Raw genomic sequence first — 19,093 nt, forward strand, 5'->3', positions numbered from 1 at the left:
AGGTCAACGACAATCTATATTATACCAATAGGAACCCTTTATGTACTAAAGATAACACAGATAAAATATAGCTTTTAATTAATATACCAATTAAAACCATGCCACAAATACAACCAGATAAACACATAAAACACACAACCGTGCACTCTGGGATAACCCTGCCAAACAATACCTCTTAGTACTGCCTACCTATCAGTGGAGGTTGGCACCCTAAACACAGATACGAGATTGGCGCCCCCACTCACCGTCGGCTGTCCCTATGTCTCCTAGTATGGATCCTAATATAGGTGTCACATACAGACCAGCACTTACACTAGACAGGAAAAAGATAGGCAGACTAACTGGCTGATTGTATATATATATATATATATATATATATATATATATATTTATGAAATAATCATATATATAAACTAGGTTTGTGACAGGGTGAGATACACGGACTAAAGACCAACAATGTGCATAACAAAAAAGTGCTCGTGTATTAAAAATAGGCCTCACTACCTCTGTACCCTACTGCTGTGCAGCCTGCCTGGCTGTGGAGGTTGGCACCCTACTGGTCAGCGGAATGGCGCCCCCACTCAGCGACGACTGGCCCTGGGAAGCCCTAATATTAAATCCCAGCCTGATAATGATCAGACACAGATGTGTAAATACACAAAAATGGCAAGGCACAAAAACATATATAGCTGCAGGGAGAAAAAGGAAAAAAAAAACCTTATCTTCAGCCGAAGATAGCCTAGTGCTTAGATATATGCATGGTAAACAGAGGGTGAGACCGATACTTATCAGTGTTGATATTTCATACGCCTCTACGCGTTTCACCCCAATGGATCATCAGGAGGCCTTTATATGTAGATGCTCTAGGCTATCTTCGGCTGAAGATAAGGTTTTTTTTTTTTTGCTAGGAATTTTAAAGGGTATTTTAACTTATTTTAGTTTTCTAACATGTGAAAAGGCGTGAAATAACTCACCAATTCTGTGGTTCTCAAGACCCTCAATAAATACTCAAACAACTTGTCACATATGCACTTCTCAGAAGAAGGCGCGCTGTACTCCTGCATGAACGTACATACAGGGCAGTGTATGGGCTCATAGACTTGGGATCACAGAGTACGGAAAATAGAAAAAAAATTCACTTTAATAGCGGGCCTGCTACTAAAGGGAATGAATATTCACTGCTCTCCACTTCCAAGGGTGTGGAGAGCAGTGAATATTCATTCTCTTTCGTAGTGGCAGAAATGATCGCTCAGCTGCTACAGAGACCGGTGGCTGTGGCTAACACTGCCCGCCCGCTATTAAAGTGAAATGAAAATTCACTGCTCTTCTCTCCCATGGGCATGGGCAGCAGTGAATAATCAATTCTCTTTGGCAGCAGGCACAAGCTTTAGCTGCATCAGCTGCTTCCTGACTCCTGTCACCCGCTGCTCTGCTGGCGCCGGAGTGTCTGCCTGACTCAAGGGCCCCATAGCAACTGCCAGCCCTTTATGCCAGCAGATATCATTGAGACCTTGGTAAGGACGCTGACAACCTCAGTCCCCTGTACCCCATAGGCTGGAGGCCTAATCTAGCCCTGTGGCCTATTTGAAAAAAAAAGGCCTGGCTGGGAATCAATGGCTTTTAATTCTGTCATAGTTTTCGACTATATCCACCCCGGCTCAAGGCTAAATTCCTCATATTACCAATATATTACTTCTACTACAATATTAAGTCCTTGACAAATCCCTCCAATTGTTGAGAATACAGTTTAGATCAAAATCATCCTACATGCATTAGTCACTAGCAGAAATGTGAAAGTTTTCCCGATGGGAGCCTAGAACAATCATTAGGTAAGAAGGTTAGACATTTTTAAAGCAGAAATATATGTTGCCTTACATTTAAAATAAAAATGTAGTTTCTTTAGGAAATAAAAATTGCTCTGGTCTATAAAAGATTTATATAACATTACAAAAAGCGTTCACCTTCCTTTCATAATGCAGTCAGGACAGGTCGCATCCATTGGGATTTACTCCACATTCATGTGATATTGAAGTGAACCACACTTTTTCCCCTCTGTGCCCCAAGCAGTTAATTACAGTATATCTTCCTTAGAGGGGATCACGTTTGGGATTAATACCGTCCCAGAGTAATTTCCTTAGTCTTTCACTTTCACCGTTACGGATGCTTTACCACGGCTTAACATTGTCAATTTAAAATACAAATAAAATATTTTGCTAACAATAACCAGACATTGGTCTCACCAGGCGACTACTGGTCAGTATGTGGCAGTCATTAAATTATCTATAGATAAAAAAAACAAAACACAAATTAAGAAAAAAAAATCACTACTGCATTATAAAAAGTGTGGCACCCTTGAAATTGTTCCAGAAAATGAAGGGTTTCTCCCAGAAAATGATTGCAATTACCCATGTTTCGTTATACAAATGTTTCTTTCCTCTGTGTGTATTGGAACAAAAAAATATAGAAAAAATGGCAACTTGGACATCATTTCGCACAAAAACCCAATAATGGACCTTACAAAATTGTGGCACCTTTCCAAAATTGTGGATAAACAACTTTATTTCAAGCATGTGATGCTCATCCAAACTCACGTGTGGCAAGTAACAGGTGTTGGCAATATGAAAATCACCCCTGAAACCAGATAAAAAGGGGAGATGTTGACTCAATCTTTGCATTGTGTGTGTCACATTAAGCATGGAGAACAGAAAGAAGAGCAGAGAACTGTCTGTTGATATTTTTCAACAATTTTGGTTCTCAAGTCATCAACCTCAAGGTTACATTCAACAATTTTGGTTCTTAAGTCATCAATCTCAAGGTTACAAGTCCATCTCCAGAGATCTTGACTCTCTATTGTCCACATTGCACAACATAATCAAGAAGTTTACAACCCATGGCATTGTAGCTGATCTCCCTGGATGCGGACAGCAGAGAAAAATTGATGAAAGGTTGCAATGCCGTATAGCCCGGATGGTGGATAAGCAGCCCCAATCAAGTTTCAAAGACTTTCCAGCTATCCTGCAGGCTTAGGGTGAATCACTGTCAGCGCAAACTATGTGTCTACATTTGAATGAAATGGAACACTATGGCAGGATACCCGGGAGGCCCCACTGCTGACAGAGACGTTAAAAAGCTTGACTGCAGTTTGTTGATATAGCAAAATACGGAGGGGTTAAAATATAACCTTTAATAGTTCAATTAAAAAACGCTAACAAAAGTGCCAGTGCATAAAAAGCATGGAAATAGCAGCATAAACTTACTAACCAGATCAACATAATATAGATTTGCATGCAAACGAATCTAGCAAATCCAAGAAAAACAAGCAAAGAGGTTAAGTATCTATCTTCGGGTGTTCAATATGTCCCATGTGTTTATAGTAAGACCCTCAAAAACAGCAGTTAGGGTAAACTCAAAGTTAGGGCATGTAACCAACTGAGACAGTATCAAAAGCCCGTCAGTTATGATGAAAAAAAGACTTGGCACTTGCATTGATGTATTCAACGAAGATAGTATTATTGCACGTTTTTCTCTAAAAGTGCCTTGTTTATTATCACAAGTATCAAAAGCCCCACCATGTATGCCCAGATGTCAAATATCTACCAAGTGGTTCTCAAATGACCCCCTCTAAGTACAGATGGGGACCAACATTTATCCAACACAGTATTGGTAGGAGCACATTGGTATACAGGCATGTAGTCTAAGCATAATATCTCATACTTCTATTTTGTTCTGAAAAACAATAAAAGGCACATAGTTATTCACTTTAGGAAAAATTGCCCTCCTATCGCTTACTCAAAACACTAACATCTGTTGTACTGGTGTGCAGGCATTGACTATTTCAGAAAGCCGAAATGGCCATGTGACTCATCACAAAGAAATACAGCGACAACAAACCAAGCGGTCATCAAAAAGTGAAAGGACTGTGCCACTGTAACCAGATCACAAAACTACCCCTATTAATGTCAAAAGACAAAATGAGGTCAAGAGTTTTTTTTACACAATGAAATATTTTATTACATATACCAAAAGGCAATCAATACAATAATATACAGTACCACAAACCAAGCAGGACTGAGGGGGAATTGAAACCAGGTGTATGATAATCTATAAATAGGAAACCTATTTATAAGGTCATATTAATAAATAAATAAAAAATTTATTTTTACATTATTTCATAGACCATCATATATTACTATAGATGAGAAGCCTCAATAGGTTAAAATACTAAAAGTTTATAAAGTGCAATAGTGCTGTATGTATTATAATAACCAATTATATCCAGCTAATCATCCATAAAAAAGAAAGGATTGTATAAGAAAAGCTGCAGACAAACAATAAAAAGTATGAAGGCAATTTATTTGAACTTTAATTATAGCTAGCAAAGTGTAATCTGCAAATGCAGGAGAGTTCAAGTATATAGAATCGATATCAAGTGCAACTAGTGCCAATAGTGCAAATAAACCAGAATGATCCCCATACATTACATGTTCTGAGCTTCAACTTACATAAGAATTAGGAACCTGGACCCCGGCCTGCCGCCCCTACGCGCGTTTCGCCGCTCTTCAGGAGGCGTGGCCTAGCGTTGTGCTCATATCCGTATATGTAGAGAGCTAACCAATAAGGAGGATCCACCAGTGACATCAGCCGATTGTTGGCACATGCGTGGATATTCCTGCACCATGTGGGGGCACTTCCTCCTGCGCCTCCGGAACGCAAGCCATCCACCGCTGCTAGACAACAGGGATCGCGTGCATATCAAGCGTGCGCATCGGGAAGGCCTGGGCTCAGAGATCCCCGGGCATGTGCACTGGCTGGAAGCTAATGTTAAAGTAAGTGGAGACGAAAGTGTATGGAGTGAATTGGTATTAAAAGGGGACTGCAGAAACCCTAATTATAAAATTGTAAAATTATTATTGACACAATTGTGTATACAAGAGTTAACACTATATAAAATAATATTGGGGCAACCTTATAAAAAGTTATATTAAATTATTATATATAAAATTAAATTGTGTATTTAAAGGAAAATATATATATTTTTTTTAAATATAACATGATGTATAATAATTCAGGCAGAGCATAATTAAGTGAAATCAAAATGTATATTTATATATAATAAAGGTGATAAGATAGGTAGTAAAAAAAAAAAACTAATATAATTTAAAATATATGTTAGCTGAAGTACAGTTGTGGCCAAAAGTATTGACACCCCTGCAATTCTGTCAGATAATACTCAGTTTCTTCCTGAAAATTATTGCAAACACAAATTATTTGGTATTATTATCTTCATTTAATTTGTCTTAAATGAAAAAACACAAAAAGAATTGTCCTAAAGCCAAATTGGAAATAATTCCACACCAAACATAAAAAGGGGGTGGACAAAAGTATTGGCACTGTTCGAAAAATCATGTGATGCTTCTGTAATTTGTGTAATTAACAGCACCTGTAACTTATCTGTGGCACCTAATAGGTGTTGGCAATAACTAAATCACACTTGCAGCCAGTTGACATGGATTAAAGTTGACTCAACCGCTGTCCTGTGTCCTTGTGTGTACCACATTAAGCATGGAGAAAAGAAAGAAGACCAAAGAACTGTCTGAGGACTTGAGAAATCAAATTGTGAGGAAGCATGAGTAATCTCAAGGCTACAAGTCCATCTCCAAAGACCAGAATGTTCCTGTGTCTACCGTGCGCCGTGTCATCAAGAAGTTTAAAGTCCATGGCACTGTGGCTAACCTCCTTAGATGTGGCCGAAAAAGAAAAATTGACAAGAGATTTCAACGCAAGACTGTGCGGATGTTGGATAAAGAACCTCGACTAACATCCAAACAAGTTCAAGCTGCCCTGCAGTCCGAGGGTACAACAGTGTCAACCCGTACTATCCGTCAGCGTCTGAATGAAAAGGGACTGTATGGTAGGAGACCCAGGAAGACCCCACTTCTTACCACGAGACATAAAAAAGCCAGGCTGGAGTTTGCCAAAACTTACCTGAAAAAGCCTAAAAAGTTTTGGAAGAATATTCTCTGGTCAGATGAGACAAAAGTAGAGCTTTTTGGGCAAAGGCATCAACATAGAGTTTACAGGAGAAAAAAAGAGGCATTCAAAGAAAAGAACATAGTCCCTACAGTCAAACATGGCGGAGGTTCCCTGATGTTTTGGGGTTGCTTTGCTGCCTCTGGCACTGGACTGCTTGACCGTGTGCATGGCATTATGAAGTCTGAAGACTAACAACAAATTTTGCAGCATAATGTAGGGCCCAGTGTGAGAAAGCTGGGTCTCCCTCAGAGGTCATGGGTCTTCCAGCAGGACAATGACCCAAAACACACTTCAAAAAGCACTAGAAAATGGTTTGAGAGAAAGCACTGGAGACTTCTAAGGTGGCCAGTAAGGAGTCCAGACCTGAATCCCATAGAACACCTGTGGAGAGATCTAAAAATAGCAGTTTGGAGAAGGCACCCTTCAAATATCAGGGACCTGGAGCAGTTTGCCAAAGAAGAATGGTCTAAAATTACATCACAGCATTGTAAAAAACTCATTGGTGGTTACCGGAAGCGGTTGGTCGCAGTTATTTTGGCTAAAGGTTGTGCAACCAAGTATTAGGCTGAGGGTGCCAATACTTTTGTCTGGCCCATTTTTGGAGTTTTGTGTGAAATGATCAATGTTTTGCTTTTTGCTTCATTCTCTTTTGTGTTTTTTCATTTAAGACAAATTAAATGAAGATGATAATATCAAAGAATTTGTGATTGCAATCATTTTCAGGAAGAAACTGAGTATTATCTGACAGAATTGCAGGGGTGTCAATACTTTTGGCCACAACTGTATAATCAATTGGGTACAGTAGTACACTGCAGGGTGTGCTGTAAATATTTTCATAAGGATTTGGGAAAGACATGAACTGTTCTATAAATGTCTGTTCTGTTCCTGATCTAAGGACCTAGGTTTTTAGTTGGGATGAATCTGTGCTGCACTTTATGCACATGCTCAGTAGTGACCAGTGCTGTGAAGTTAGAGTCTGGGATTTGGAAGTCAGGGAAATTGAGGAGTTGGAGGTTTGGCTTACCAAGTCTACTTTCTGCAGCCAATCTCAGATCAAAACATGACATTATAAACTAGGAAAGTGCCTACTTGGCCACATTAGATGGCAAGTTCACTGTGACCTCAGGATTTAACAGGGAAACAGCACAGTCTTGATGTCTAGCCATGTCTGAGCCTTGGATCTAAGCCCTGAAAGAAAGTAACAAGGAGGATTCTGCCTTTTCTATGAGAAATTGTCCCTCATAAGAATATTTACTCCATGACGATATTAAATGTTTGGCCATAATAATTAAAAACTTTAAAAAAAATGATAGTGGAAAAAATACACCCTTTAAAAGTTCTAACCCTATCACTATAAATAAACTCAAGTACCAAGCGGCCATTCATGAACAGGGAAAATGCTGGAGGCGTCACAAATGGAGCCTGAGCTGAAACTGGCAGATGGGATTCATGTGTTATAGCATGTCATTTCCGTGCTTTATCTTCACCCCTACTGTTTAGCCCATTGAGGGATGTTTAGCGAGGGCTATCATAAAAAGCTCATTTTAAAGGGAACCTGTCACCCCGTTTTTTCAGATTGAGATATAAATACTGTTAAATAGGGCCTGCGCTGTGCGTTACAATAGTGTATGTAGTGTACCCTGATTCCCCACCTATGCTGCGAAATACATTACCAAAGTCGCCGTTTTCGCCTGTCAATCAGGCTGGTCAAGTCGGGTGGGCGTGGTGACATCGCTGTTTCTTCCCCAGCTTTCCGTTGGTGGCGTAGTGGTGTGCGCATGTCCAAGTGCCGAATTCACTGCGCGCAGGTGAAGAAAAAGCGCGCGATCTGCGCTATTACCCTGGTCATCGGTGGGGGTGGCCATCTTCTTGAGGCCGCACGTGCGCAGATGGAGATCGCGGCGGCCATTTTCCTGAAGCCGAGATGCAAACTCGGCTTTGGGAAAATGGCCGCCGCGATCTCTATCTGCGCATGCACGGCATCCCGCGGCCATTTTCCTGAAGCCCTGTGCAGCAGAGCACTCCATCTGCGCACGCGCGGCCTCAGGAAGATGGCCGCCCCCACCGATGACAAGGGTAATAGCGCAGATCGCGCGCTTTTTCTTCACCTGCGCGCAGTGGATTCGGCACTTGGACATGCGCACACCAATACACCACCAACGGAAAGCTGGGGAAGAAACAGCGATGTCACCCGACCTGACCAGCCTGATTGACAGGCGAAAACGGCGACTTTGGTAATGAATTTCGCAGCATAGGTGGGGAATCAGGGTACACTACATACACTATTGTAACGCACAGCTCAGGCCCTATTTAACAGTATTTTTATCTCAATCTGAAAAAACGGGGTGACAGGTTCCCTTTAATAGGTCTGTCATAGTGACAGATTCGCTTTAGACATAACACATATGACAGTCATTATGGGGGGACTCATCTGACTAAATAACATAGTAACATAGTAACATAGTAACATAGTTAGTAAGGCCGAAAAAAGACATTTGTCCATCCAGTTCAGCCTATATTCCATCATAATAAATACCCAGATCTACGTCCTTCTACAGAACCTAATAATTGTATGATACAATATTGTTCTGCTCCAGGAAGACATCCAGGCCTCTCTTGAACCCCTCGACTGAGTTCGCCATCACCACCTCCTCAGGCAAGCAATTCCAGATTCTCACTGCCCTAACAGTAAAGAATCCTCTTCTATGTTGGTGGAAAAACCTTCTCTCCTCCAGACGCAAAGAATGCCCCCTTGTGCCCGTCACCTTCCTTGGTATAAACAGATCCTCAGCGAGATATTTGTATTGTCCCCTTATATACTTATACATGGTTATTAGATCGCCCCTCAGTCGTCTTTTTTCTAGACTAAATAATCCTAATTTCGCTAATCTATCTGGGTATTGTAGTTCTCCCATCCCCTTTATTAATTTTGTTGCCCTCCTTTGTACTCTCTCTAGTTCCATTATATCCTTCCTGAGCACCGGTGCCCAAAACTGGACACAGTACTCCATGTGCGGTCTAACTAGGGATTTGTACAGAGGCAGTATAATGCTCTCATCATGTGTATCCAGACCTCTTTTAATGCACCCCATGATCCTGTTTGCCTTGGCAGCTGCTGCCTGGCACTGGCTGCTCCAGGTAAGTTTATCATTAACTAGGATCCCCAAGTCCTTCTCCCTGTCAGATTTACCCAGTGGTTTCCCGTTCAGTGTGTAATGGTGATATTGATTCCCTCTTCCCATGTGTATAACCTTACATTTATCATTGTTAAACCTCATCTGCCACCTTTCAGCCCAAGTTTCCAACTTATCCAGATCCATCTGTAGCAGAATACTATCTTCTCTTGTATTAACTGCTTTACATAGTTTTGTATCATCTGCAAATATCGATATTTTACTGTGTAAACCTTCTACCAGATCATTAATGAATATGTTGAAGAGAACAGGTCCCAATACTGACCCCTGCGGTACCCCACTGGTCACAGCGACCCAGTTAGAGACTATACCATTTATAACCACCCTCTGCTTTCTATCACTAAGCCAGTTACTAACCCATTTACACACATTTTCCCCCAGACCAAGTATTCTCATTTTGTGTACCAACCTCTTGTGCGGCACGGTATCAAACGCTTTGGAAAAATCGAGATATACCACGTCCAATGACTCACCGTGGTCCAGTCTATAGCTTACCTCTTCATAAAAACTGATTAGATTGGTTTGACAGGAGCGATTTCTCATAAACCCATGCTGATATGGAGTTAAACAGTTATTCTCATTGAGATAATCCAGAATAACATCCCTCAGAAACCCTTCAAATATTTTACCAACAATAGAGGTTAGACTTACTGGCCTATAATTTCCAGGTTCACTTTTAGAGCCCTTTTTGAATATTGGCACCACATTTGCTATGCGCCAGTCCTGCGGAACAGACCCTGTCGCTATAGAGTCACTAAAAATAAGAAATAATGGTTTATCTATTACATTACTTAGTTCTCTTAGTACTCGTGGGTGTATGCCATCCGGACCCGGAGATTTATCTATTTTAATCTTATTTAGCCGGTTTCGCAATGATGGCTTTAAGTGGCACATCCAGCGGGATTAAAGGGGAACACATTTACAACTTCTTAAGTACAAGCTCCAGAACTCAGTGAGTGCATGACCAATGACAAAATGTAACCGGATGTCACACAGGAGCAAAATCTATTTGATGAATACGCACATGGTCAGGCAGGAAAGATGATAATAATAGATACCTGCATATTGCACTTGACATAAGCCTTGAGGCTAATTCATTGGCTCTGTAATCTAACGCCTAGACACTGCAGAGAAGGTACTTGTCTGCAATATACCACATCTCAAGTCAGACATCTACTATGTCATCTCACCGAATAGCTTTTTTTTAATCTTTCAAGGATGCTGTTCGTATATAAAAATGATATTTAGTCTTGTATTAAATTTAGATAAATTGGGAACAAATGTGAATAATAGTACCACTATATGTTGCTGTTCCCCAAAATGTGTGTCAACTGAGATTGTCCGATAGTTAATCAGAAACACATTTTAAAGTATCTTTAAAAACGAAGCAATTTTGTAATTGACACTTGTTTAACATTCCTTACTGCTCAATAGCTAGCCTTACTTCGGATTTTTCTTTTTTCAGCTCTATTGAAACTCCGAGCATACATAGACAAATGTACATCAGTGACGGTCACTCGGTGGGCTGCCCCTGCACCATATCCTGATTCAACATCCCCTTCTCCCTTGAAACAATGTCATTAAAGGGAACCTGTCAGCAGGATTGTGCACAGTAACCTACAGACAGTGTCAGGTCGGCGCTGTTATACTGATTACAATGATGTCTTGGTTTATGAAATCTGTCTTGTAGTTCTTTAATCTTTATTTTCAGTTCTTAGTTAATGATATGCCTGAGCTGCGGGGCGGCCTGTGGGGGTCTTCATGTGGTGCTCTGATTAGATATTCATAATACAGACTGCTGATAGGTCACTGATCCCTCGCTGACCCGCCCCCTAGTTTGCATAACGAATATCTGTACACACTGAAAAAAGAGACAAAAAACACTTCTGCAGGCAGGTGACAGCTGGGGCACCTGCTCTGCAGCATAATCGCATGTTTAGTGTGGCAATAATACATTTTCTTGTTGTTATCCAACTAGGGGGAAAAAAACCAATTTGAAAATAGCGCTTGCAAAAGCGCAATAGGGTCTTATCCAGGTAAAAGGTTATAAAGAGAAGTAGAACTGCTCACCTTATAGGGTTGTGTGAGGCACAACACCAAAAGTGCCTACGATCCAGATGCAGCAGCTTCCATGAATTTGTCAGAAATAAATATCAGGAACAGAAATAATTCTGTGCTTTCTGAAGTCATGACAATTGAATAATAAGGTAAAATGTAGGTTTATTGTCAATGCGTTTCATAGTCACACCGACTCCTTCTTCAGGACAGACATGCATAAAAACTGTTATATACGGTTGTCCTAAAGGAGTCTGTGTAATCTGAAATGCGTTAACAATAAGCCTACCTTACCTTTACCTTACTATTGGATCGTCTTGACTCTGGAAAGCGTGTGTATTTCCACACATCCAATTTTCCATGTTCTTTTATTGCACATGCAATTTTATCTTGATTTTGAGTGTTATTTATTCCTTATACTTGCCAATTTTAAGAGATGCCTCGGAGCAGAGCGCAGTGAAAAAAAGCCGTCAAGACAAGAGGACAAAATCAGTCAGGAGAGCAGAACAAACCAGCCCCGTCATCATGGGATTTTAAGGAAATGAAACATCATTGGAAATTAATAAAAAAAGAACAGGAACAACAAAAAGGCAAGCAAGGTGAATAGTAAGGAAATGTATGCAAGTGGGAATAAGAAAAAGGATTGGTTTTTAAGATACATTAAACTATGTCTCTAATTAACTAATCAGACAATCCCAGCATAGGTCTGACCATAACGGAAAGAACACACAGTGAATATCACTACTTTTGGTGACATTTTCAGAACATAGATATATTCCACAATGTGAATACTCGTTCTAAGCCCGCACCGCTATTACACGACAACAATCCCAGTGTGGAAACCTCCAGCGTACCTCGGCTTAACCGGAACGCTACCATTCTGATTTACGCAGATATGTTCTCCCCTTACGATGAGCAGATGAATCGCGCCTTGCAGGGTGCCTAAGGGCTACACCTACAGTATATAAAAGGCAAGATCCAAAGCAGAAGAAAACCGTAAACGCAAAGAAAAGAGGTCTCTTTGTAGATGATAAAGTAGACTGGAAACCAACTGTGCTTTTTTTCTGCTGCAGTGTAGAAATCGGGTTCAGAAATCAGAAAATGAAGAAAATAAAAGTTTATTGAAGGAGTTTAATAGTTTAGCATGACACTTCAGTATACACAAAAGGAAGACATTATTTGTGATATGAATCTTACTACATAAACCGAGAATGTGGCTATACACAGCTAATTTCAGAGGCTGGAGACCCCACTGAATAATTACAAAAACAAGAATCGGGTGGATGGATTCATTTATTGTATTTCCTTGACACACATCATGACAGATACGGACTGTGCTCTCTTATCTGTCATCAGTCTCATTATGTCTGGTAGGTGAGCCAAGAAGATGATCATATTTCCACAATATAAAGAAACAATGGTAATGTAGACACAGAGTGATTTATAAACTGCACAAAATGCAATTTCCTACAATGTAGATACACCTACGTGACCACTTAAGGCCTTTCAAACTCAGGCCCACTTTACCGTCATGATGCAAGAGCTACCTTAATCACGACATTAAAGCCTTAAAGGGTTATTCCCAAAATACCAAGTTATCCCCTACCCTATGGAACTTGCCGATCATTGTGGGTCCAAGTGGTAGGATCCTGAGTGAACCCAAGAACAGGGCTCTGCAGAGTGCCATACTGAATACTGCGGAGATGCGCATGCTGGGCCTTCTCCCCATTAAATCTTGGCTATTTTCCATTTTTTCCTCCCTTCTTCCAAGAGCAATAACTTTTTTAATTTTTTTCTGTCAATATAGCCGTATGAGGCCTTGTTTTCTCGGGATGAGTTGTACTTTTGAATGACACCATTCATGTTACCACTGTGACAAAGTCACTGGTAGAGTGCTGGAGAGGAGATATGTGTCACTATGCTTAATGGTGTCAGTGATGTATTTTCTTCCAGCACACTATGTGCTGCGAGGTTTAAGTTAAGTTCCGTAACAGGCTGTTTTTTATGTGGACATCCATAGAGTGGGTGGAAGGGTGTCCACCTTATCTCCACCTGCAGAACTGGCACCGCTGTGTGCTGACAGGACCAGTGTGATGTCACAGTCATGTGTTCAGTCACAAGGGGGAAGAGTCACATGGTCTGGGGTTTAAGTAATTTGGCTCCAGAGGCAGTCTTTGGTCAGCAGGACTGGAGAGAGGATTGTTCAGTGGTGTCATGAGGAGGAAAGACTACAAAAAAGGGGAAAAGAGAAACAGACTAGACCAATGATGGTATGCACATCCTCATAATAAAGTATCAAAAAAACCTTTGTTTCACCTAAAGCACAGAAATGCTAAAACAATTTAAAATACAACAATTAACCCAATAACCGTATCCCCCCTCAAGCAGTGTGGATAAATCTATACATGCAGCCCATAACACATGATATATGCACAACTGTACTAAAACCTGCCCATGACACAAATGTAATGAGCCATAGTTTGCATAAATTAAACCATATCAGTCAGTAATACAACAGAATAATAACAACAGTACAAATAAATGCAAACGATAATATAAAGAACTATGTATCTAGTACTACCGATCAGACGCAAAGGAAAGGACAGAGGCAGAACTTTCCAAGATATAGAGCCTGCTGAATAAAATGGGGTCCTATATATCAGCATGAACTATAAAGGCTTAAGTAGCCATGGGAACCCAAATAGTTACCACAAGGTCATCATGTAACCAATTAACAAGCTCTGCTCAGGCACAAAAGGCCGTAATTCAGTCCAAGTGGATGCGAAGTCCTGAACCGGAGGGAAAAGAGGGGGAATTGCGGCACAGGCCCCACGCGTATCGCTGCTAGAAGAGCAGATTCCTCAGGGGAAGTCAGGGGACCTTCCCTGACTAAGCTGCTCTTCTAGCAGCGATCCATGCTATTCATCAATATGGCATCTGGCATCATCAACATCTATACTATTTCCTCCTGATGAACCATGAGAACGGGGAAACGCGTCGGAGTGACACCAACACATGCTAAGTTATCTTTATCATTTATTAATAGTTTCTTTGGCTGATGTATGACCTTGAATGGAATTCACTTTGATATGTATCCGAAGAATGAGTACACGTTGTGTATAAATTGACACTATCATTTAGGATATTCTAGTCCATGATGGGCCACAAATAGGAATACTCAGCTGATTGTGGACTAAATTATTGGTTGTCATTATATTTGAACTATATGCATTGTGTTGGCATGGTTATTTTGTTATCCGGAGGTGCCATTCAAGGCCTAAATGGAGATTGATTTGTCTACTGTTTAATATCTATTTTTTTCACCACTGCTCTCGGCTATATTGTTTTCCCACCTGTATTGAGAGGGACATTGTAGGGAAGAGAGGGAGAACCTGCGTTGAGGGGGGGCGCCAAAAAATCATCTCTTAGGGTGCCAACCTCCACAGCAAGGCAGGGGCGAGCAGTAGCTTTATTTAGGACCTTGCTAGGTAAATTAATTTGGTGACTTATTTTTCTATTTATGGTATCTAACCAAGCTTTTTGATTACTGGGTCTGGGTTTTACATGTTAATATTAAAAGTGAAGTTTTAAAGGGATTATATGTACATACTAAGATTTACGAATTCCTAAATTTATTCAGTTTTTTTGAGTGTTAGTATTTTATCCTAGACCAGGTTTTGCACCCTACTACTTACATTGTTTGATAATAGTGCACCCTCATTTTTTCATTATTACGAGGAGGAAAGACTGAACCTGTGGTGCTGCAGAACGTGCAGCTCCCGCAAACATACAGACTGTGTATAGCATTTTTCCTTTTCTTTGTTGTTTTTGCCTGAAGGGCTGCGTTTATTTCCCCTTCTTGTTGGTTTATGCCGCCATTTAGTAAACCAATCGAAGATTCAAAGAGACAGTTTACCTGTTTTCTACCCCCGTGTACCAAGTGAGTTGAACTACCAGACCACTTAAGTGTACTGAAAAACGGAGAAAAAATTCCAACTGCGGTGAAACTGCAAAAAAAAAAAAATTCCGATGCAGTTCAAAATCAGCAAACAGTAGGACAAAAAAACATACAGAGTGTGTATACTGGTGCTCATAAAATAGACTTTATTAATTAAAACAAAAATTCTGGAAAAAATATACAGCAGAGGGGTCAAACTGCATTCCTCAAGGGCCGCAAACAGGTCATGTTTTCAGGATTTCCTTGTATTGCAGAGGTGATAATTTAATCACCTGCACAGAATGATTCCAGCACCTTGTGCAATACAAGGAAATCCTGAAAACATGACCTGTTTGCGGCCCTCGAGGAATGCAGTTTGACACCTCTGATATACAGTACATCAGAGGCTGCTAGGCACACATGCAGTGAAACGCTAACACATACAGAAGGTGATTATAAATACATGTTGATGTAGGTGGCTATAACATAGTCCCATATATAATGTTATCATTGGATATAAACTTCCCAAACATATAATCAGACAAAAGAGTGGCTAAAATAAGATATAACACATGTAAATCACGGCAGCTTCTTAATGTGTTCCCACGGCCCCAACGCACGTTTCGTCATGTCTTCATTAGGAGGCATGTGTTGGGGGAGGGATAGATATGGTTTATAACACAGAGGCCGGACAATGAAAATGCTTAATGGAGAGAGTGTGCGCTTCACATGTATCTATATCATGTGATCAGGTGACGTGTGTTGGCCAAAGTGCGGCGCATGCGCAGTTAAGGTCACCCATACATCCGACGTTCAGGCTCGCCGCCCCGTGACACGCAAGTGCTCCACCGCCATCATGGAGACGGTGAGTGCGCGAACATGTGAAACACTCACTCGTCTGTGCGTTTATGGGAATACAAACCGCGCATGCGCTTTGGAGCACAAAACATTCCGAGGGGAACCACTTTGTTAGAAATGCATATCATAGAACGATAACCTAAAGATGTTATATTGCATAGTATTAACCATCAATAGTGATCCTTATATTAATATCTTGTCTGGAAAGATTAAACTAAAGAAGCAATGTATAAAATAAGAAGCAATGTATAAAATAATGTGTTAAATTACATTGTGTAAGAAAAAACAAGTACATCCAGGAACTATTGTGATACCAAAGTGTTGAAAAAAGTGAATGTCAAGAAAATATTATATGCCATATTAACTCTGCAGCATGATGAAGTGTATAGAGCTAAAAAGTGTCAAAAACATCGATATAGATGTCATATAAAATGTATGTGACATATTAAGTGGTAAGTGCTGCAGTTAACACCAAAAAACGGTGTAATAAAGAGAATAATAGTTTGACACTATAAAAGAGAAAAATAACTAAACCAAAAACGTACTAAGTGACTTAGAATTTTTTCCCCCGCCATATTTGTATATACATAGGTGAATAATAACATAAATCAAACATAGGGGGATATGTACATACATGGATATGAATATACCATACCTACTTTTGATTCATGTTCTTTATCTCTTATGGTGTTATTAATCGCCTATCTATAGATTTATATGCAAATATGGTGGAAATTGTTTTTCTAAAAGGCACCTGGCACTCTTTTGGTTTAGCTATTGCTCTCTTATATAGTATTAAACTATTATACTCTTTACTACACCATTTCTGGTGTTCCGAGAACTGCAGCTTAAGCACTTTAATATGTCACATACATTTTATATGCATATTATATGAATCAAAGTCAGGGACACGACATATGACGGAAATATAGGTCGTGAAGGGGTTGATTAATGGGTCCTGCCAGAAAAAGGAAAGTACAGCCCTTGGCTATTTTCAGGAGTCCTATAGACAATAAATGGAGTGATTGCATGTGCGCCCCACTCCTTTGAAGGTGAGATTGCTGGGGTCCAACTGGTCAGACCGTAGCGATCAGCAAGCTATCCCTTATACCAAAAATAGAGGCTAATGTGTGATTTTGGAATTAACCATTTAAAAGTAATCTATCTTTCCTGAACCAAATGGACTATAAAAGGGTTGCGTAATGTGTGGCGAGTGGGTCACGCAGCCACTGATGCTATTCTGTCTGACCCCAACCATATGGTCATAGACATGCTTGTTTGTGTTGGTATCGGGCATGTGTATTCCTGGTCACAGAGAAGAGGAGTGGTGCTGTGCACAGCAAGGGGAAATAACTATGGTTCCCTATGTGTCTCTCCCGGACACCCCCAAATACTAGTAGAATGGGGGTCTCGTGCCCCCTAGTAGCACTGCAGAAAAGGAATAGATGACGTGGAGAAGTGACCACACACGGATACAGCTATGTAGTGAATACTAGGATTGTGGGAGTTTTTATGTGCATAAAAAGTTACAATTAACAGCAATCAGTATGGATAGTTGTGGAAGGCGTGTCATCACTGAAAGAGGAGTAAACACAACCCGTAACAGAGCTCAAGAGTGGCGGCTCCAGGGTGGGCGGCCACAGAGTGGGCGGCCACAGAGTGGGCAGCTACAGAGTGGGCGGCTACAGAGTGGGCGGCCACAGAGTGGGCAGCTACAGAGTGGGCAGCTACAGAGTGGGCGGCCACAGAGTGGGCCGCTCCAGAGTGGGCAGCTCCAGCGTGACAAGCAATGGAATAGGTGATTTATTGTAAATTGTCTTTTTGCTAACACTTGTTTAACACTTTCATTATATTCTGAATATATATTCAGGTTAAATTCAATAATATTGAAGATAAAGCTTTCTATTAGATTCTTGAGAGCTGCATACAAAGAAAAGCGGAGGGACACAACGTATCCATTTACTTCAATTAGGGAAAATTTCAAACGTCTTTAAGCGTACGCATGTAGTCCCTAATGAATGACAATATCCACACTTAATTAGAAATGATATTCACACGCAACACAAGCAACCTTCTGCAATGCGTTTTCAATGTTTGACCTCATATTGATTGCAGCACAGCATGGTGGTCATGAGAGATTGTCAGTTTTCTCTATAATTTAGTCATTATGGACAGCTCCGGCAGATCCTGCCAACAGTAATTTGTTGAAAATCCCATTGATTACCGCTCATCAATGTTGGTACGGTCTGTAATGACAGTAACAAATTCAAGACTTGCTCTCAAAGCTCTGAAACAGATCATCTTGAGTATGAGAACTGTCTCTTTTAGGAGACCACCTGAAAATGAATCACTGAAAAATAATTTTCTAAGGGGCGCAGTATATTCAAAGAAGTGTATTATATGGTGGAACAGAAAACCGAACACAGTAGATCTTGTTGAAGGGAATCGGTCACCAGGTGTTTGCTACTACCCCATCCAAAATATAATCCAAAAACACAAAATCCTAAATTGCCATAGCACGCAACAAGGAAAAAACACAATGTCTAACAAATTTTAATTCTAAAATTAATACTTATTAATAATTCACATAATAAATTAAATATGCAGTACTAAAGCGAAAAACCTTCCAATGTATAGGAGCGGATAGATACACATAACATCACAAAACCCTAAGGCCGGCTTCACACTCAGCGTATGAAAATACGGTCCGTATATTACGGCCGTAATACGCTGAAATGTCCCGAAAATAGTGGTCCGTAGCTCCTCCGTAGGCAGGGTGTGTCAGCGTTTTTTGCGCATGGCATCCTCCGTATGTAATCCGTATGGCATCCGTACTGCGTGGTTTTCTCGCAGGCTTGCAAAACCAACATACCGCTATAGAAATGATCCATGTGTCCCAAAAAGAAAAAAAAAATAAAAAAATATATATATATATATATATATATATATATATATGTCATTAGACACATACATTGGGGCAAAAAAGTATTTAGTCAGTCAGCAATAGTGCAAGTTC

General features: G+C 40.4%; 1 protein-coding gene across 3 annotated transcripts in view; it reads right to left on the minus strand.

Moving 5' to 3' along the window:
• Positions 1–19,093, minus strand: part of LOC138665712 (solute carrier family 22 member 15-like) — a 377,939-nt gene that overhangs the window by 25,494 nt on the left and 333,352 nt on the right. Inside the window, exon 11 of one of the 3 annotated variants that reach the window (XM_069753452.1) lies at positions 12,665–13,510. The exons of the other annotated variants lie outside the window; for them this stretch is intronic. Within the exon in view, the coding sequence (XP_069609553.1) occupies positions 13,397–13,510 (114 nt within the window). The 3' untranslated portion in view covers positions 12,665–13,396. Of the gene's footprint in view, positions 1–12,664; positions 13,511–19,093 lie in introns of those variants that run through there. 3 annotated transcript variants of the gene reach the window in all.

This window comes from Ranitomeya imitator, chromosome 2 (assembly GCF_032444005.1).
Source record: "Ranitomeya imitator isolate aRanImi1 chromosome 2, aRanImi1.pri, whole genome shotgun sequence".
In the NCBI taxonomy this organism is placed as follows: Eukaryota; Metazoa; Chordata; class Amphibia; order Anura; family Dendrobatidae; genus Ranitomeya; species Ranitomeya imitator.